This window comes from Dipodomys ordii, unplaced genomic scaffold (assembly GCF_000151885.1).
Source record: "Dipodomys ordii isolate 6190 unplaced genomic scaffold, Dord_2.0 Scaffold13, whole genome shotgun sequence".
Classification (NCBI taxonomy): Eukaryota; Metazoa; Chordata; class Mammalia; order Rodentia; family Heteromyidae; genus Dipodomys; species Dipodomys ordii.
This window is the reverse complement of record NW_012267229.1, coordinates 22,616,515-22,634,699: the sequence shown is the minus strand read 5'-3', so window position 1 is coordinate 22,634,699 and position 18,185 is coordinate 22,616,515. Positions and strand designations below refer to the sequence as shown.

Below are 18,185 nucleotides of genomic sequence, written 5' to 3'. Positions count from 1 at the left end.
AAAACTGTTAAGACCAGGGAGGGAGGGAGGAAGGGCCAAGAAGGAGCTGATAGGGACATGGCTGCTGGAGATCTGCTCCTGCCTGATCTCTGGAGCATGGAGCCCCCCCCCCCAGGGGAGGAGCTTCTGTTACTTGGGCATCCTGATTGGACAGATCTGCATGTTGAAACCCTAGCCCTAATGTCTTGGGTTATGGAAGCGAGGCCTTTGGAAGATGATGGGTTCTGAGGGTGGAGCCCTCATTCATGAGATTTGTGCCCTTTTATAAAAGAGATCCTGAGGACATAGAAAGATACGGACACCTTGGACTTCCCAGACTCCAAAAGAGTGAGAAATAGATGTTTGATGGATGTGTATTAGCCACCCTGTGGGTTTTCAACCTGGTGACACAAGTAGAGGATATCAGCCTTCTGTACTTCCCATTAGCCCATCTGTTCCTATGCTCTGGAGCCGCAGATCACACCCAAGTGACAGTGTTGATTGCCTGTAGGTGGCTATTCATACTTAAGTGTCCTGAGCAGCCAGCCCAAAGTCTGGCCTGGACACACAGACGCCTGCAAATGCCCCTGAGCCCTGGTACAGCACGGAGGTCTTGGCTCTGTTTTGAGGGATCGGGGCCCCAGGTTCTGATCACTTCAGGCTGTCTGTTTGGAGCCCACGATGCTGCTCTCCCCCTTGTAAAGGCACGAATGGAATATGAACCTGTCTAAGCCATCACCGCGTAACTGACAGGCTCCACACAGGAGAGGAAATTGTAACCACATGAAATATTGATGTTCCACATTACCTTGCTGCACGGAATTGACAGCCTGGTGTTTTTGTTTGTGTGGAATTTCTTTTTCCCAAAGTGGATTACAATCTGCTCTTCGGTGAGGAGATTGCTCTCAGCAAGGCTGTGTCCACCCCCGGGGCTGGAGAAGTGTCTACGGTCCCTCCTAAAGGTAGGACACTTCTCTGTATGTCCTCAACACCTGCCATGCCCCCTCCTCAAAAGAAGGCTGTTGCTGGGTATGACTAGGGCATGATGCCGGAAGTCCTAGCAAATCAGGGGGCTGAGACCCAGAGGATCACAGTTCAAAGCCAGCCTAGACACTGAAGTCTATGAGATTTCCCATCTTGAATTAACCAACAAAATGGGAAACGGGATGAATGGCCACAGTGGTAGAGCACCCACCATGAACAAAAGCAAGCTGAGCGAGATCTCAAGCCATAATATTGGTATCCCCCCCACCCCAAAAAGGAAAGAAAGACAGCTGTGTCTGCCCAACAACCCTTCCCAGCAGGCACTTGAATCCAGACAGATAAAGGAATCACAGAACATTCCTTACCAAGTGCCGGAGAGCCTGGTTGATGGAGTCCCTGGTCTCATAATGCCCTCTACTCCAGGCCCACTGCCCCCTTTGGTTCTGGTCACCATCTCCCTCAGCCTGTCTGCAGGCACCACCGTGTGGCGGCGCTGTGTCCAGAACCCTGCTCATCTCATCGCGCTCTCTGTGGGTCTGCTCCCTTACCATCGTCTCACTCTGCCCCCAAATACGTTGGCGTTCGCAGTGTATACCATCAGCTGTAATCTGTGCTTCCTAGATCATAGGTGCATTTGGGGTGTTCTTTGGGCACTAGGGATTTTATGAACAATCTTCAGTGTCTGGATGGACTAAGTTTCATGTGGAAGGCTGATGTTTCCCGTGTGTGTGTGTGTGTGTGTGTGTGTGTGTGTGTACTGCTGTGTGTCTTTTATCAATTCAGCACACTTGACCATTTACTCTGTGACATAAACGGTGTTGAGTCTTATATTCTGAAAAAGCTGAAGTCAGCAAGGTCTGCTACTCCTCTACCGACCCACACGGGCCAGTCAGGCTGGTCAGACTTCAACCCACGTCTGTCCACCCAAAGTGGGTGGGCAGCTGGCTGACAAGCTGCACACACCACACACACACACACACACACACACACACACACACACACCTGCTTGCCACTTTTCAGAAGTTTTATTATAAAGAGATCTGAGAGAAGCACTGGGCCACCGGGAGGACAGACGTGTGTCAGGACCCAGACAACAGCTGCAAACAACTCCAAGAACCCCAACCCAAACCAAACCCCAAACACACACACGTTTTAGGATCAACTGCAACTCTGTTCTCATGTTTTCTTCATAAATACATGACTAAAAAACAAAACAAAAACAAAACCAGAATCGGCACTGGCAATCTTAAATAGATGGGCACATGGTTTAAGAAATAATAAGAGCAATGCCTCTGAATGGGGCTAGAAATTGTCTGCTCCTCTCTCACTGCACTGATAACGTAGCTTCAATTGGACAGTTGCTTGTGCATATGTCTCCCGTAAGAAAAAACTTAAAAAAAAATAACAACCCACTGTGCGAAGAAGAGTCATAGAAAATGCTTTTTAACCTTTAAGGAAACTACTTGTCTTCCCCCCGACAAAATAACCCCACGATGCCTTCAGCACGGGTCTAAAACACTTAGTAGCTACTTACACGAAGCCCACGGTTCTGAACGTTTTCTCACAGTGAGTAACAGGAAACCGTATTTGCACGCCTGGGGCTGGCCAGGTTCCCACCCTACATCTGGGGGTGGGTTTCTGTGGATAAACGACCTCGCCAGGGATCGGGCAGCTCTCAGCGAGCCCGGGCTGGGGCCAGACATCCAGACATAGGGTACAGGGCAGGGAGCGGGGTCCACAGCTACCCTGGAGCAAGCGGGTCAGCGGGCAGAAGGTTCCTGCAGGTTCTTTGGGCTGGTAGTAGGCGGCAGGCTGCCTCCGCAGAGGCTGATGGGACGTGGAGGAAGAGACTCAGCCCTGGGGCACTGGCGCCTCACGGCTCTGGGCTGGCTGGTCACCCCGTCTGCTGCCACAGCCGAGCTCCTGTGGGCAGCTCTTCAGCCCTCCAGTGAGCCTCCGGGGCAGAGGGAGGCAGGATTAGGTGAGGTAGAGTGATTTATCCCTGGGAAGCAGGCTGTGGGAGAGAGAAGGGGCTCATCAGCCTCTGGAGCCCTGGCCCCGCCCTGCCCCTCACCCTGGATGGCTCACCCTGTGTGGTGGGGCCTTCCCATGGTCCACCAAGAAAACCTACACCCCACCCCCTCTGCTGGCATCCTGGTGAAGCCTGCCCAACCGCGGCCCCTGGGGAGTGGTGTGTCCTTCCTCAGACTTTTCCAGGACTGTCACAGCCCGGGTGGCTCTCTCTGTACATTTCAGACACAACTACGGAGGGCACGTGCCTTTTCTGTCACTACAACAGGGCCCTGCTGGGCTCCTGATGTCTGTCTGCACAGGTGTATGAGAGCGAGCTGCAGAAAGGGCCTGCCCCTGCTGCTACCCTGGACTGGATTGGGGGGGCGGGGCTCTGCACCCACGGAGCTGTGGGCGGGGAATCCTTCCAGCTGCATCACTTCACCCCGCAGATCTCCCCTAGGTGTGTCACAAGCGTGTGCAGGGGGCACAGCCAGAGTCCGCTCAGTGCCCAGGAGGGCTGGCAGGCTGAGAAGCCACATGGAGGAAGGCGGTGATCAGGAGCCAGGGGTAGCTTTCTTCTTCTATTATTTTTTTGTCCGTGGTAGGACTTGAACTCAGGGCCTGGGTGCTGTTCCTGAACTCTTTTCCTCAGGGATGTCACTTGAGCCACTAGCTCCACTTCTGGGTTTTGAGTGGTGAATTGGAGAGAAAAGTCTCATGGGGACTTTGCTGCCCAGGGCTGGTTTCGAACCGCAATCCTCAGATCTCAAGCCTTCTGAGTAGCTAGGATTACGGGTGTGAGTCATGGGCACCTGGCCAGGAGTAGGTTTTGCTTGGCACCAAGATGGCTAGCGCACACCAAACACAGGGGGCCTCATCTCCACAGTGCGGGCAGACACTGAGCCAGTGTCGGTGCCATGGTCCCCGGACTAGGAGGCGGGGAGGAGCCCTGAGATACTGGGGTCTGAGTATGAAGAGAAGGGCGGCGGCCCACAGGGGCTGGTGGGGCCTCCTGGGTGCCCCCCTAAGGTCCCCTCTGCCCACCCAGCTGCCCCTTTTCCCAGAAAACTGTCCTGCCTGGCGGGAGGGGGGGGGAACCCTGGGAACGGCTCTGAGCCAGTGGCTGCCTGACGGAACTCCTCCTTGGCCTACATGGCATTCCCTGTGGCTGTGATCTCTGCTCCCAGGGTGCCACGGGGTCAGGAAGAGGCAAGTTTCCAGCCTAGGCCCCCACCCCACCCAGCTCCTCTCCCATCTGTGTGCACATACACACTGACACATACGTGTGTACACACACACCCCTTCCCTCCTCCATCATCCAGGGTACCTTAGAGTTCCCACTGTCTTGTTCTGCTCCTAAGGAATCCAGACACAGGATCTGGGTGTGGGGCACAGATTGAAGGGGAATGGCAGGGCTCAGTTTCCTAGGCCCGGGCATCAGATCAGCCAAGATCCTCCGGGACCCTGCTTTGCTCTGCCCTGTTGATAAGACTCTGAGCATTGACAGGCAGGGCTGACACTGATCACCCATCCTCCTGAGTGATCCCTCATCTCCAGACCCCTCTATCCCCCCCCCACCCCTTGCCCTGGCTGCCCTGTGAGAGAGGTGTACACAGGCAGGGCCCCCGGGGGAGGCCGTCCAGGACTGACCTGCAGGTGCCAAGGCCTCGCTCCCCGCCGGGGTAGCTGCTGCCATCCCAGTCCCCACTGCTGCTCGTGGGGTTGGACGGGCCAGGAGAGCGGGAGCCGGAGCCGCCGGGGAACTCAGCTATGTGCGGGAACTCCTACGGGGAAAGGGGGGATGGTCAGCGGGGGACAGGCCAGGGTGACTTCTCACACAGCCAGGACAGTGCAGTCTCTGTGCGTTTCAGGAGGTGCTTTCTGCAGATACTTCCTGGGGACCACACAGAACATCCACTCTGCCTCCAAAAGTTTCTCCCTCTTCCCCAGTGGAGCACCCCACAGAAAGTTTCACTGGGACTCAGTGGCTGAGCCACTTGCCTAGTATGGGTGAGGCCCTGGGCTCCAGCCCTGGCACTACACAGGAAAGGGAAAACGAAAACAAGGGAAAAAGAGCCAGGCGCTGGTGGCTCACGCCTGTCATCCTAGCTACTCAGGAGGCTGAGATATGAGGATCACGGTTCAAAGCCAGCCCGGGCAAGGAAAGTCTGTGAGACTCTTATCTCCAATGAATCTCCAGAAAACCGGAAGTGGCGCTGTGGCTCAAAGTGGTACAGCGTTAGTCTTGAGTGAAAAGAGATCAGGGATTGAGTTCAAGCCCCATGACTGACAGAAAAATAAAATAAATAAATTAAATGAGGAAAAGAAAATGTCTTGGCAGTCATGGGGGAGATTTTCCTTTTCGGTCCAATCTGTCATTGTGGAATTGTTGACCGGCATGAGAACTTGGAGGTATCCCGTGGAATGGTGAGTAGAAGGGAGGAGGCCTTAAAGGCCTTGGGGAGGGCCAGGCGCTGGGGATGATGTGGCAGAAACCTTTGCTCTTTGGGCTGGGAAGGTGGCTGAGTGGTAGAGTGCTTGCCTCTCATGCATGGAGACCTGGGTTTGATTCCTCAGTCACACATAAACAGAAAAAGCCGGAAATGGCCCTGTGGCTCAAATGGTAGAATGTTATCCTTGAGCAAAAAAAAGCCCAGGGACAGCGCTCAGACCCTGAGCTCAAACCCTAGGACTAAAAAAAAAAAAAAGAAATAAAAAGAAAAAGAAATCATTGCCTTTTGGGCCTAGGAGGCCTGGGAATAGCTGAAGGATCTACTTGGCAACTTGTCAGTGTCTTTCAAGTGAGGTGCACAGACCCATTTCCCTTGGGAAACCAAGGCTCAGACAGGCACCAGCCTCAGCTAGGTCCCCCAGCTAGTGAGTGGCAGGGTCAGGATGCAAAACTCCAGCCACCTCCATACCTCTCAAAGGGGGGGGGTCACAGAAGGCTGTCCCCATCTGCCTTGCTTACCTGTGTCCCTGGGGGCGAGGGGCTCATGGCCAGCTGTACCTGGAGTGCCATGGAGGCGGGCAGGACCGGAGGCTGGGGGGCGGGGGACATGCTCACAGGCGGGCTGAGGAGGGCGCTCTGGGCGTGTGGGGGCAGTGGCAGCTGCTGATGGAGCGAGGGGCTGAGCGGGAAGGAGGGAGGTGGAGAAGCACTGAGGCCGGGCAGCAGAGCCTTGGAGCCCAGCGTCCGGGCGAGGCTGGCGGGAGAGGCCCCGCTGCGGAAGGCCTGTAGGTCGGAGGGCGTCAGGAAGGAGGCCAGGCCAGGCATGGCGTACATGGGCTGCTTGGGCGGGAGCATCTTGGCTGGCGGATTGGCCTGTGTGCTCTTGGTCTCACCTTCTGGGGGGCTCTGGAAGGAGATGGGAGGCAGTTATTCTGGAGGCAAGGGAGAAGCCGGAAGCTGGGCTGTGAGGCCAGGTGATTTTGTAAGCTCCTGACCTGGCCCGGGGCTGCCTCTGTGCCCTTGGAGGGAGAGTGTGGACTGACCAGTCCATGCAGGTGAGCGCTAAGGACTTCTGTCCTGCTGAGCCCCGGCGGGGCCTGCCTGCCCATGGTGTCCCTCCCTCCCTCCTTGGCTGAACAGTAAGGCCAGCACAGCAGCCAAGCCATCCTCAGTTCAGGCTCCTCCTGAGAGTCCTCTTTGCTTAACCCTTCCCAGTCCACTTGACCCTAGCGGTCCCTCCTCTGTGACTGCCCCCACAACAATCCCCCATGTCCCCCTGGGATGCACAGCCACACCTCACTCCAGCCCCGCTGGGGTGGACAGCATGCAGAGGCGCATGGTCAGGAGTCAAGGCTGGCAAAGCAAGGTTTGAACCTACAACCTCCACTCAATTGGACAATTCCACACACTTGCTGATTGCCTCCAAGTCTTCTTGTTGGAAGGATTCCATGAAATGACTTGCAAGTAAAGGGCCCCACATGAGCCTGGCACACTGTGGGTGTGACCTACAGGTCTTCTTCCCAAGGCCTCTGGTGGCCATTCCCCTGGGGCCCAGCGCTTGCTCCATCCCTTAGGGATTCCGTTACCTTGGAGACCAGGCTAGCTCTGTAGGCTGCCAAAGCTTTCAGGTACTCTTTCTTTGCTGCTTCGGTCTTCCTCTTGTAGGCCTGAAAGGTGCAAGCAAGACATGGGCAATGCCCGGGAGAATGTCACAGCCTGGGCTGACAAGGCCTGGATTCCAGGGCCATGCATAGAGGAGGGCGCTGGGATCAGAAGATGGGGAACCCCGAGGCCAATTTAGATCCCAGGACTTCAGCCATGTTTCTGTGTGTTCTTGGGACCACATGCTTTACCTCTCTGGGCTTCCAGGTCACAGTAATTCACTTCAAGAAAGAGCTCTGGAAGGCGCTATTCTGAGGCAGCACAGTGCAGATTTCTTAAAGCATCCAAGCATCCTATTTTAATTCTGGCATGAAACCCTCTTGTTTAGGTACGTCAATCTGGATCCCATTTGCTAATGTCGTTACTAGAAATTTTGGACCCAAGTTCTCACATTTTTGTAAAGCTGGCCTCAGCCTGTTTGTTCTTGCTGGTAGTAGAGTCCACCTGATTACTTTTGTGAAAAAAATTGTTTTGTTTTGTTTTTTTCCTATCAAAGTGGGTTGCTTAAAAGTCCCTGCTTTGGCCTGATGGCTTGGCACTTGTTGATTATTCTTCTGAGACAATTACCAGCAAGAATAGAAAAGAGGATGGGAATGTGGCTCAGTGGAAGAGTGCTTGCCTTGCATGCATGAGGCCCTGGGTTCGATTCCTCAGTACCACATAAACAGAAAAAGCCAGAATTGGTGCTGTGGCTCAAGTGGTACAGCGCTAGCCTTGAGCACAGAGAGCCTCAGGGACAGTGCCCAGGCCCTGAGTTCAATTCCCAGAACTGGGGGTGGAGGGGAAAAAAAAGGAAAAGAGGGACTGCTTTGGGATAAGGAAGGGTTTTTGAAATGTTTCCTCTTCACTGATTTTTTCCAAGATGGAATTAAGACTTCCTCAGAAGACAAATAACAGAGGGTGTAGCTATGTTTTGAGATAACTTGTGTACTGTTAATCTTATTTCAAAGTCTTTTATAGGTCACCTTATATAAATACAAGTTAACCTACTCAAACTAGCCAATCAAAAGCAGATTGTAGGTGCTGGGAAGGTGGCTCAGTGGTAGAGTGCTTGCCTTGCATGCATGAGGCCCTGGGTTCGATTCCTCAGCATCACATAAGCAGAAAAAACCCAGAAGTGGTGCTGTGCCTCAAGCGGTAGAGTGCTAGCCTCGAGTTAAAGAGCTGAGGGACAGCACCCAGGTCCAGAGTTCAGGCCCCACCACTGACAAAAACAAAACAAAAGCAGATTGTAAACGTGCGCACCACCAATCTGAGCAGAGGGATAAATTGAGGAGCAGGCTGCCTGCTCTGTGTGCTTGCTTGCCAGCTTTTTGGCTGATGGCACATTCTTCTGCAGAAGTAAATTTTGCCTTGCTGAGACAATTCTTTGTTTTTGTGTCTATCATTGTCACTCAAGAGGCTCTTGGAGAACATATTTATAACACTTTTGGTTAACGGAACAAGAACAAATATGTAAGGAAAGCCTTGAAAAGTGTTTGCACACTGGGGCTGTCTCTTGCTGCTCTGGAGACTCTGAGCTGCTGTGTGATCAGGCCTGGCCTGCAGGATGATGAGACGCTCAGGGTCCAATTTGCCCCATTGCTCCTGCTGATGGCCAAGCCAGCCAATATACCACAGCTGACTGCAGGTGCATGGACATATCCTGCTTAGAGGTGTAGCAGAAGCATCCAACTGAGCCCCGCCCAGGCCGTGGGCCCTCTGACTCATGATCTGAATAATGTTTGTTGCTTTAAGTCATTAAACTCGAGGGTTGTTTACCACTCCCGTACAGTGAGTGGCATCACAACTTTGTGTTAGGACTTTGTCAGACTTTTCTACATTCAGGAATTGTCAGCTCTCTGGTGAATTGGGAAAATGATCTTACCAATCAGGTAAGTTTAGAACTTTTGGGGTGCAGCAAGCTTTTAAAATTTGTTTCTTATAATTTTCTCCACACTATCTCTCTTGGTCACTAGTGTTTTTTAATTATTAGCAAAATAGGAACATAAGGAAAATTTCTTAGTGTGATTAAAAAATAAATAAAAACCAACACCAGCGCCAGCTGATAATGAGACACTTTAGTAAGGAAAGTAACCACAAGAAGACCACTGACCCTGACTATTGAATATAATTCTCTAACAGTCCCGGGTCACCATAACAGATAAGTCACTGGGATAAGAAAACAAAGAATAGATAATATAAAAAAAATTACAGCTGGGTGCCAGTGGCCCATGTCTGTAATCCTAGCTACTCAGGAGGCTGAGATCTTAGAATCTCAGTTTGAAGCCAGTCCAAACAAGAAAAGTCCCAGACAGATTCATCTTCAATTAACCACCCAAAATGCCAGAAGTGGAGCTGTAGCTCAAGTGATTAGAGTACCAGCTTTGAGCGAAAAGTCCAAGAACAGAGCCCAGGTCGAGTTGAAGCCACAGGACTGGCACCAAAAAAGAGGTGAAAAAAATATAAAAATGGGAAATTAATATTCAAGCCCCATGACTGACAAAAAATTAAAAATGGGAAATAAAGAGATAAAACTAAGGAGATAGCGGGGCACCAGTGGCTCATACCTGTCATCCTAACTACCCAGGATACTGAAAATCTGAGAACTGAGGTTCAAAGCCAGCTTGGGCAGGAATGTTTGTGAGACTCTTATCTCCAATTAACCATCAGAAAACCAGAAGTGGCACTGTGGCTCAAAGTGGTAGAGTGCTAGCCTTGAGCTAGCCCAGACTCTTGAGTTCATGGCCCATGACCAACCCAAATAAATAAATAAGTAGACAATATTGTATCATCACCATTATATCATGACCATTACTTGTAGAAAAAAACATTCACATAGCATTCATAGAGACATATATATATACAGATAAATGTATGAGTATATATGATTATATATATACGATAGACATAAATAGATATATATGTGTGTGTGTATATATATATATATATATATATATATGGATATGGGTATAACTTTTTGTTACAAAATAAATTCTTATCTTTTAATATATCAACCACAACCTGTTAGAGAAATGGGGGAGTGTTCTATTTATCACATTGTATTTACAATGATCTATTTATAATGCTCGATTATAATGCATTATACCAAGTTCTTGGATGGGAATGAACAAAAAATTCCTGGATTGAAAGAAAACACACACACATACACAAACACACACTTAAAATAAAAAGGGAAGTGACTTAAGTAATAGAGCATCTTTCTGGCAGACTGAGGGGTGTGTAGTTCAAATCCCAGTACTACTACTACTACCAAGAAAAAGGGCCAACACTCTCATTCTCAACCCATGGATGGGGAAGCGAGATACAGATGTTAAGTGGCTACACCTAACACAGCTGGCAAGTGGCAGCACGGGAACTTGGCAACTTCTGGATGGGCAAACTGGGCCCAGGAGGCTCCAAAGCCTCAGCAATGATCCAGAAAGAATGGAGGCTAAGCAGGATACTGGTGGCTCATGCAGGCCTGGCATCCTAGCTACTCAGGAGGCCTAGATCTGAGGATCATGGTTCAACTCTAGCCTGGGCAGGAAAGTCTGTGAGACTCTTCTCTCTGATTAACCACCAGAAAACTGGAAGTGGTGCTGTGGCTCAAGTGGTAGAGCATCTCCTGGACCTGAAGAGCTGAGGGACAGTGCCCAAACCCAGAGTTCCAGCCCAACGACCAGCCTCCCTCCCCTCCAAAAAAAGAATGGAGGCTCACCTGCTTCTGCTCCTCTCCCAGGCTGTCCCACATGGAGGCCACGATTTTGGACACATCTCCAAAGGTGGCACTGGGGTTCTGACCCTTGATGGCGGCCTGAGTGTCTCTGAAGAAGAGCGCGTAGGCTGACACAGGCTTCTGAGGCTCATTGGGGTCCTTCTTCTTTTTCTTCTTTGGGTTCTTGGCCTTTTTTCCTGGGTCGGCTGACGGTCTCTTCTCTCCTGAAATCTGACCAGGTAAGAGGAGTCAGAACACCATAGAAGGTCACCAGCTTCCTGCCAAAGATAAAACTCCAGCCATACTATTAAGACACACCACTCACTGGGTGGAGAGGCAATGGGCAGATAGAAAGACAACCAGAGACACAAATAACAACAACAGCAAAAGGCAGACACCGAGTTATATAGACATAGGCACACACAGTGACACAGGCAGACACACACACACACTGTCCTGGGTGTAGCTTTATCTCTTCCTTTTTTTACATTTTTTGTTTTTTGCTGTGATCCTGGGTTTTGAACTCAGGACTTGAGCTTGTGAGGCAGGTGCTTTCACCCTTGAGCCATGCCTCTAGCCATTTTTTTGCTTGAGCTACTTTTTCTGATAGGGTCTAGTGTTTTTACCTGGGGCTGGACTTACACTACTGATCCTCAGATCCACAGCCTCTCAAGTAGTTGGGCTCACTAGTGTGCACCTCACACCCAATGTTACATTTAACTTTTTAAGGAGAATTAGTGCTACTCTAAGTCTGATTTAAACACCCAGGAGAAGGAAAGTCTTCAAAGTAATAGAGAGACTTCAGGGTCAAGACTGCTACACTGCAGGTGAAATCAGCCAGTGACCTGAGCAATAAAACCTTTGTGACTTTCCAACTTTCTGTTAGAAATCATTTTCATGTCTTTCACGTTTTAAAATTTCAAAATATTCTTCTGATTTTTCTATCACTTTTTCCCTATTCAGAGAACTTGTACAAAGCTGTAAAAGCCCCTAACCAACAACCAGGGCTGGGTTCTAAGAAGCTGGGTTTGTGGAGGGACCTGCATAGACTATGTCTGGGCCTGACACTGATAGAAGAGGAAGTCTTTAGCTGGGCGCTGGTGGTTCATGCCTGTAATCCTAGCTACTCAGGAGGCTGAGATCTGAGGATCAAAGATCTGAGGTTCAAAGCCAGCCAGGGCAGGAAAAACCGTGAGACTCCTATCTCCAATAAACCACCAGAAAAACGGAAGTGGCGCTGTGGCTCAAGTGGTAGAGCACTCACCTTGAGCTGAAGAGCTGAGGGACAGGGACCAAGTTCTGCATGTATTTTCTCATTTACTTTTTTCCTTCATGATTCATCTCCAGTGAATACCACCCTGGATTCTTTTTCTTCTTTTTTTTTTGGTCGGTCGTGGGGCTTAAACTCAGGTCCTGGGCGCTATCCCTGAGCCTCTTTGTGCTCAAGGCTAGCACTCAACTACTTGATCCACAGCGCCACTTCCAGTTTTTGAGTGGTTAATTGGAGATGAGAGTCTCATGGGGCTGACTTCAAACTGCAATTCTGGAATCTCAGCCTCCTGAGTAGCTAGGATTACAGGCCTGAGCCACTGGTGCCCAGCTACCCTTGATTCTTAAACATTGGTCCCCTCCATCAAACTTGAGGTGGCCGATGCCCAGGGCCCCTGAGGTAGAGAAAAGGACAAGGCTGACATGACTGCCACAGCTCAGCCTTGCAGGCAGGGTCCTCACCTGGACAGACTTTAGGCCCTGCCCATTCCTGATGACCATAGCTGCTAGGATGAGGAAGGACCTCATGGGTCTCTGCTGGGGCCCTCACAGAGACTAGGAACTTTGATCAAAGGTCCTGGATCTTGCCATGAAATCTGCAGTTCTATGTGCTAAGAAGATGGCGGTGGTGCCATAAAGTGAAAGGGAAACCTGGATGAGTGGACCAGCCTCTGGCCTCCACGTCTGAGGGGTGGGGACGGAGAGGAGGGCCTGTGGCAACATGGCTGTCCTCAAGTCTTCTCGGAGGGCACCCCCTGTCCAGGCCTTTGTCCTGTCTCATGATGGATGAATGGATGGAGAGCTGACAGACAGGTGCCGCAGGTAGTTAAAGGCACATACACCAGATTGCAACACCTGCTCTGATTCCTGGCTGTGTGACACTGGACAGCTGACTTAATCTCTTGGGGTTCCTCAGCTTCCCCATCTGCCAAATGGACAGAATGAATAGTGTAGACTTGTCATGAGAATCACGTGGATAATGCTTGTTGTGTGCTTACAACAGTGCCTTAGCAGTTGGGTGCTGGTGGCTCATCCCTGTAATCCTAGCTACTCTAGGGAGATCTAAGGATTGGGGTTGAAAGCCAGCATGAACAGAAAAGTCCTTGAGACTCTTATCTCCAACGAACCACTAGAAAACCTGAAGTCCTGTGGTAGCTCAAAGTGGTAGAGCACCAGCCTTGAGCAAATGAGCTCAGGGACAGTGTTCAGGCCCTGAGTTCAATCCTCATGACTGTGGACAATGGACAATAACAACAGCAAGATGATGACGACGATGACAACAACCAAAAGATAAAAGAACAGTGTCTGTCCCACAATTGTGTTTTACAAGTGTTTGCTAAGTAAGAACTATTATTTCATCCTGGCCTGGCCAGTGATACAGGCTGAGGCGTCCTGAGGATGATGTTGAACCAGGCAGCGGAGGAAGCGCAGGTGACCCCCCAATCAGGAGCTCAGGGGTCTCCTGGCATGGGCACCATGGGTACAGGGGAGAGGGCGAGGCTTTCTGCAGATTCAGGAGCCAAAGCCCAAGGCCTGCAGCATGTTACCTGTTCTACCAGCTGTCTTTCTTCTTCCTCAGCCTCTAGCAAAGGACACAGCCTTCCTTCTAGACTTTTCCAGAGGACGTGAGGGCCATGTCTAACAGGGATCCTCCTCCACTGCCTCTCCATCCCACACACCTTGAAATGCGCTTCCGACTCCTCTTCCTGGGTGGAGCTGGAGGGAGAGGGGGTGGCCGACTTGCTTCCTGGGGGGGACGGGGAGCTGTGAGCAATGCTGCTGCGGATGCCCATTTGGGAGATGAGCTGGGATTGGCTGAGGGCGCTCATGTGGCTGGCCAGCATCGCTGGGCGGGCCAGCAGGGGCCCCGGCCGGCCTGAGTCATAGGCAGCCACCTCCGAGTGGACCATCTCCTGGATCTGGGAGGAGACAGAGCACCGTGTTAGAAGGCTCCTCCCACCACCCCACCCCCAGCAGTACATCCCAGGAGGGAGGAGCCAGCAGGTGGCTGGCTCCCCACTGAACCATGGGTACATGGGTACCATGCCATTCTTTAACCTCTGCTCCATGTAGGGTATCTGAGGGGGCACACTGTCATTCTGCTGGCATGCTCCCTGGCATGCCCCCAATGTCAAATGGACATAATGAGTAATGGCCCCTGCATTTCAGCTTCTGCCCAAGCTCAGTCGAGCTGGGAGCAGCTTGTCTTATGATCTCAAATTTATTCCTTCTGCTTTTCTCTTTTCCGGTTCTTCAGTAACTCATTCTGTCTTTATCCCTGGGTTTGATCGCTGGCCTATTTGAAGATGCTTCACAAGCACACGAGGCTTGTTGAAAAGGGAGCCCCAAAGTTCTTCTAAATCTGTGCTTCTCTGAGTTCCACCAAAATGGCAAATGGCATTGACAACCAGGCAGCTACTCCAACACCAGTCTTGGTCTCTTCCTTGCCCGTCACGTACCCCTTACCCTGGCCTGCCCACCACGCTCATTGTTGGCCCTTCCTCCAGACCAAGGCCTACACCCCACAGGCCTCTCCCTCCTACCACACCCTCTAAAATACATTAACCACCCCAGGCTACTCCCCTTTTTACAAGCAAGTCTAAACAACAACAGTAATAATAATTTTTTAACCTCAAAGTTTAAAATAAAGAGAAAAATTGCACTATGGCATTTTAACATATGGACAATATTCTTAATTTTGCTGATAAGATACTCAATAGATTCTTTTGAGCAGAATGTGGTCTACTTTCTTCTGATAAGCAACATTTTCTATTGTTTATTTGATTATTGCCTCTTCCCTCTCCACGCCCCTCCCCCACCCCAATCTCCCATTAAACACATCAGGATTCTATCTTCTCCATCCTAATTTTGAGCTCTTAGCTTCTCTCTTGGAATCTCTAAGAAAAATTTGAGTTAATCATCTTGGCTTGCTTGTTTATCGGCAGTGTTGTTCTGTATTCCCACTGAGTTTTTAAATCCAATAATCACTTAATTTCCCTGAAAGCAATCTTGCCTGATTCTGAATTTTCCCTTCACATGACTGCACTATGAAATGGAAGTTTGTTGAGAACATCTCCTCCTGCTCCCCTCCCTGCCACTTTTTTTTTGGGGGGGGGAGGGTGAGGTGTGGGGGGGAGTAGAATCTGCAGAAACCACTTTCTTAGGTTTTATAGCATTGGCCAGTGATTTCTCTATGCATTAGGCATGCAAATTCCTCAATTAGGGTCTGCATCAAGCAAAAGCAAATGATTGATGGATCTCTTGACTAAACGAATCCAGAAAAGTGAACTCAGGTGCCCTCTAGACCAGGTGTCAGATTTTCCATGGAGAAGCCTCTTTCCACTGTGGTCACAATATATCTCCAACATGTTCTTGTGGGACTTTTCAGGAGACTGCTTTGTGACAAGACAGGTGTGCTCTGGGAGTGCAAAGTCCTTCTCCCCATTCTCTTTGTGCACAGTCATGATGGAGACAGAGCCCTCCATAAAGGCCACGTGTGGCTGACTGTGACTATAGACACAAACCAGTAAGGCATGGTCACTGCACGCCACAGCCCAGACTTCCCAGGGTATTTCCCCCCAGTTGGAAGCCTGCTATGTGAGGATGTGCACGGCGGATGGGCGCTGCAGCTGCCTGACCCCAGCCCGTGCTGTGCTGCTGCTCCTACCCCACACCCCATGCACTGCAAATGCCAGCACAGTCTATCCAGAGAAGTATCACCGGTCAAATGGGACCAGGACTATGACACTCACCCAAGCTTTGCCTGCCCAGTGGCAGGCTTCACTGTGGCCGGACAGATGTGGGGGTACAACCAGCCCGCCCCTTATTGTGTGGCATATCCCGGCTGAGGCCACCTCCCTGCACAGCCATACACCTGGGGACATTGTTCCTGCACCCCTCTTTGGAGGCCTCGCTTCTAGGCACCTCATCTGATGCCTGTGTGGCTGGGCTTCAACTGAGGAAGGACCCCTTGGCTTCCCCTCCCCCAGTGGGGCAGTTCTGAGTTGAACTCCATTGGGGATGGCCTTGTTGCCCACCAGCCCGTCCACCACTGGCTGCCTTTCCGGTTTCAAACTCTTCATGTATCAAAGGGCTTCAACTCCCCAGTGAACTCCTTTACCCAAGCCTCTCCATGAGGTCTGCTTTTGAGTGTTCCAAGACCAGGGCCCGGCCTCCTCCCAACCTTGGAGGGGCGTCTTTGAATCCAGGAGTGATGCTGGCCACCAAAGTGACCCTTCTGTAATACAAAATGTCTCCTCTGTCTGGGCATGGTGGTACATACCTGTAATCCCAGCACTCAGGAGGATGAGAATCAAGAGCTGGAGGCTAGCTCCTGACCTTGTCTCAACAATAACAACAACAACAACAACAAGTCTCTCTGCTTGCCAGGTATAGGTGGCTCACACCTGTAATCCTAGCTACTCAGGAGGCTGAGATCTGAGGATCGCAGTTCAAAGCCAGCCAGGGCAGGAAAATCTGAGATTCTTATCTCCAATAAACCACCAGAAAACCGGAAATGGCACTGTGACTCACGTGGTAGAGTGCTTGCCTTGAGCTGAAGAGCTAAGGGACAGTGTGCCCAGGCCCAGAATTCAAGCCCCATGGCCAACAAAAAAAAAAAGAAAGAAAAAAGAAAAAAAGAGAAAGAAAAGAAAAGAAATACCTCTGCTTAACATCTTTCGGCAATCCCCGGGGCCTACCTAGCACTGTGGGCAACAGGTGGGCATCTCCCTGGACAGGGCTTCCCTCTGCCCTCAGCCTTGCAAGTTTTCGGGGACCCTCCATGCCCCTTCCAGAAGCCTTCCCACCCAGCCCATCCTGTGGCTCCTCCCTCTCCCACAGCCCCGCCCCCAGAGCCCCTGCTGCCAGATAGGTGATCCCTAGCTCTCAGCCCTGCAAGGGTCTGCACGCAGGGAAGCTCACAGAACAGACTTCTGCTTCCTGCATGGAAACATAGGGCCAGGGCCAGGAGCCACTGCCTCCGATCGGGGGAAGGACTAGGAAGAGGCAGCGGCAAGGAGGCCACGGCCCTTTGAATGTGTATTTTACATTCGCAGGCTTGACAGATTCTGAGAGCCAAGGGGATGTCTCAGCTGCGGCCTCCCTGGAGAGAGCTCCTAGATGCTGAGCTTGCCTGTGCCAGCGCTGGGGTGTATTCTCCTGAGAAGAAGTGAGAAATCACAGTGCTCCCCGCTCCTGCCTTCTGCTGAGCCTGGAACCAACGTGAGGCCTGGAGTGCTTCCCCCAGGAGGTGTCAGCAAACACAGACACACACACCCCCGGGAGCTGCAAGGCTCTCCCTGGGCCCAGCACTGGCTCTTCTCTGTGTGTTCAAGTCCAGCCTCCCTTCCAGGAAGTCCCCAAGCTCTGTCAGAACCCAAAGGTTGATTAGTTGTCACTAACCAGTTTTTATCATCCACATGCAGACTCATCGTAGCCCTGTTCGTGGAGGGCGCACCGACAGTGACCCAGGGGTCACGCAGTGCATTAGTGATGCTCACAGACCTGTGCTGGGGCTCCACTTCATTCCTCCCACTTACAGCACACACTGGAACTCAGAGAAGTCAAGTCACTTTCCCAGGGTCACACACCTGCCCACTGTCCACATTAGAGAGCACGAGTGCCCTGGGCGGGGCAAGGAGGAAGGAGAAACTGAGCAAATAACTTTCTACCAACTCAGAGACTCCACACGTATTCCTTCCTTCCTCCCGTCCCTCCCTCCCTCCCTTCCTTCCTTGCTTCTCCCTCCCTCTCGAATTTCCTTCATTCCTCTTTTGAGCCTGTCTAAGGTGTGAGCTTGAACCAGAGCTCACCTGATGAAAAGAGGTGAAATAGCGAACCCCTATTTCAAGACCTGGGGTCTTGTCTCGGTTTGGGACAGCTCAAAAGGAGCAAGCTCCTTCCAGAGGCCCCCACGGGAGGCGCTGAGGCTCTCAAGGAACACACTGAGGCTCCTGTTCTCTGCCCAATTCTGCATCCTTCATTCCTCACTGGAGATGCTCCTCCATCTGCTTCCCCATCTCTTTTTTTTTTTTTTTGGGTCCAGTCGTGGGGCCTGAACTCTGGGCCTGGGCGCTGTCCCTCAGCTCTTCAGCTCAAGGCTAGCGCTCTACCACTTGAGCCACAGCA

The 18,185-nt window shown here is 51.3% G+C and overlaps 1 protein-coding gene across 1 annotated transcript in view; it reads right to left on the bottom strand.

The window, feature by feature from the left end:
- Positions 1–2,732: 2,732 nt before the first annotated feature.
- Tox2 (TOX high mobility group box family member 2) overlaps positions 2,733–18,185 on the bottom strand; it is a 62,551-nt gene continuing 47,098 nt past the window's right edge. Inside the window, exons 4-9 of the mRNA XM_013010710.1 lie at positions 13,736–13,975; positions 10,791–11,018; positions 7,015–7,095; positions 5,948–6,334; positions 4,627–4,760; positions 2,733–2,977 (exon numbers count right to left, since the gene is read on the bottom strand). Coding sequence (XP_012866164.1) covers positions 2,941–2,977; positions 4,627–4,760; positions 5,948–6,334; positions 7,015–7,095; positions 10,791–11,018; positions 13,736–13,975 — 1,107 coding nt within the window. The 3' untranslated portion in view covers positions 2,733–2,940. The remainder of the gene's footprint in view (positions 2,978–4,626; positions 4,761–5,947; positions 6,335–7,014; positions 7,096–10,790; positions 11,019–13,735; positions 13,976–18,185) is intronic.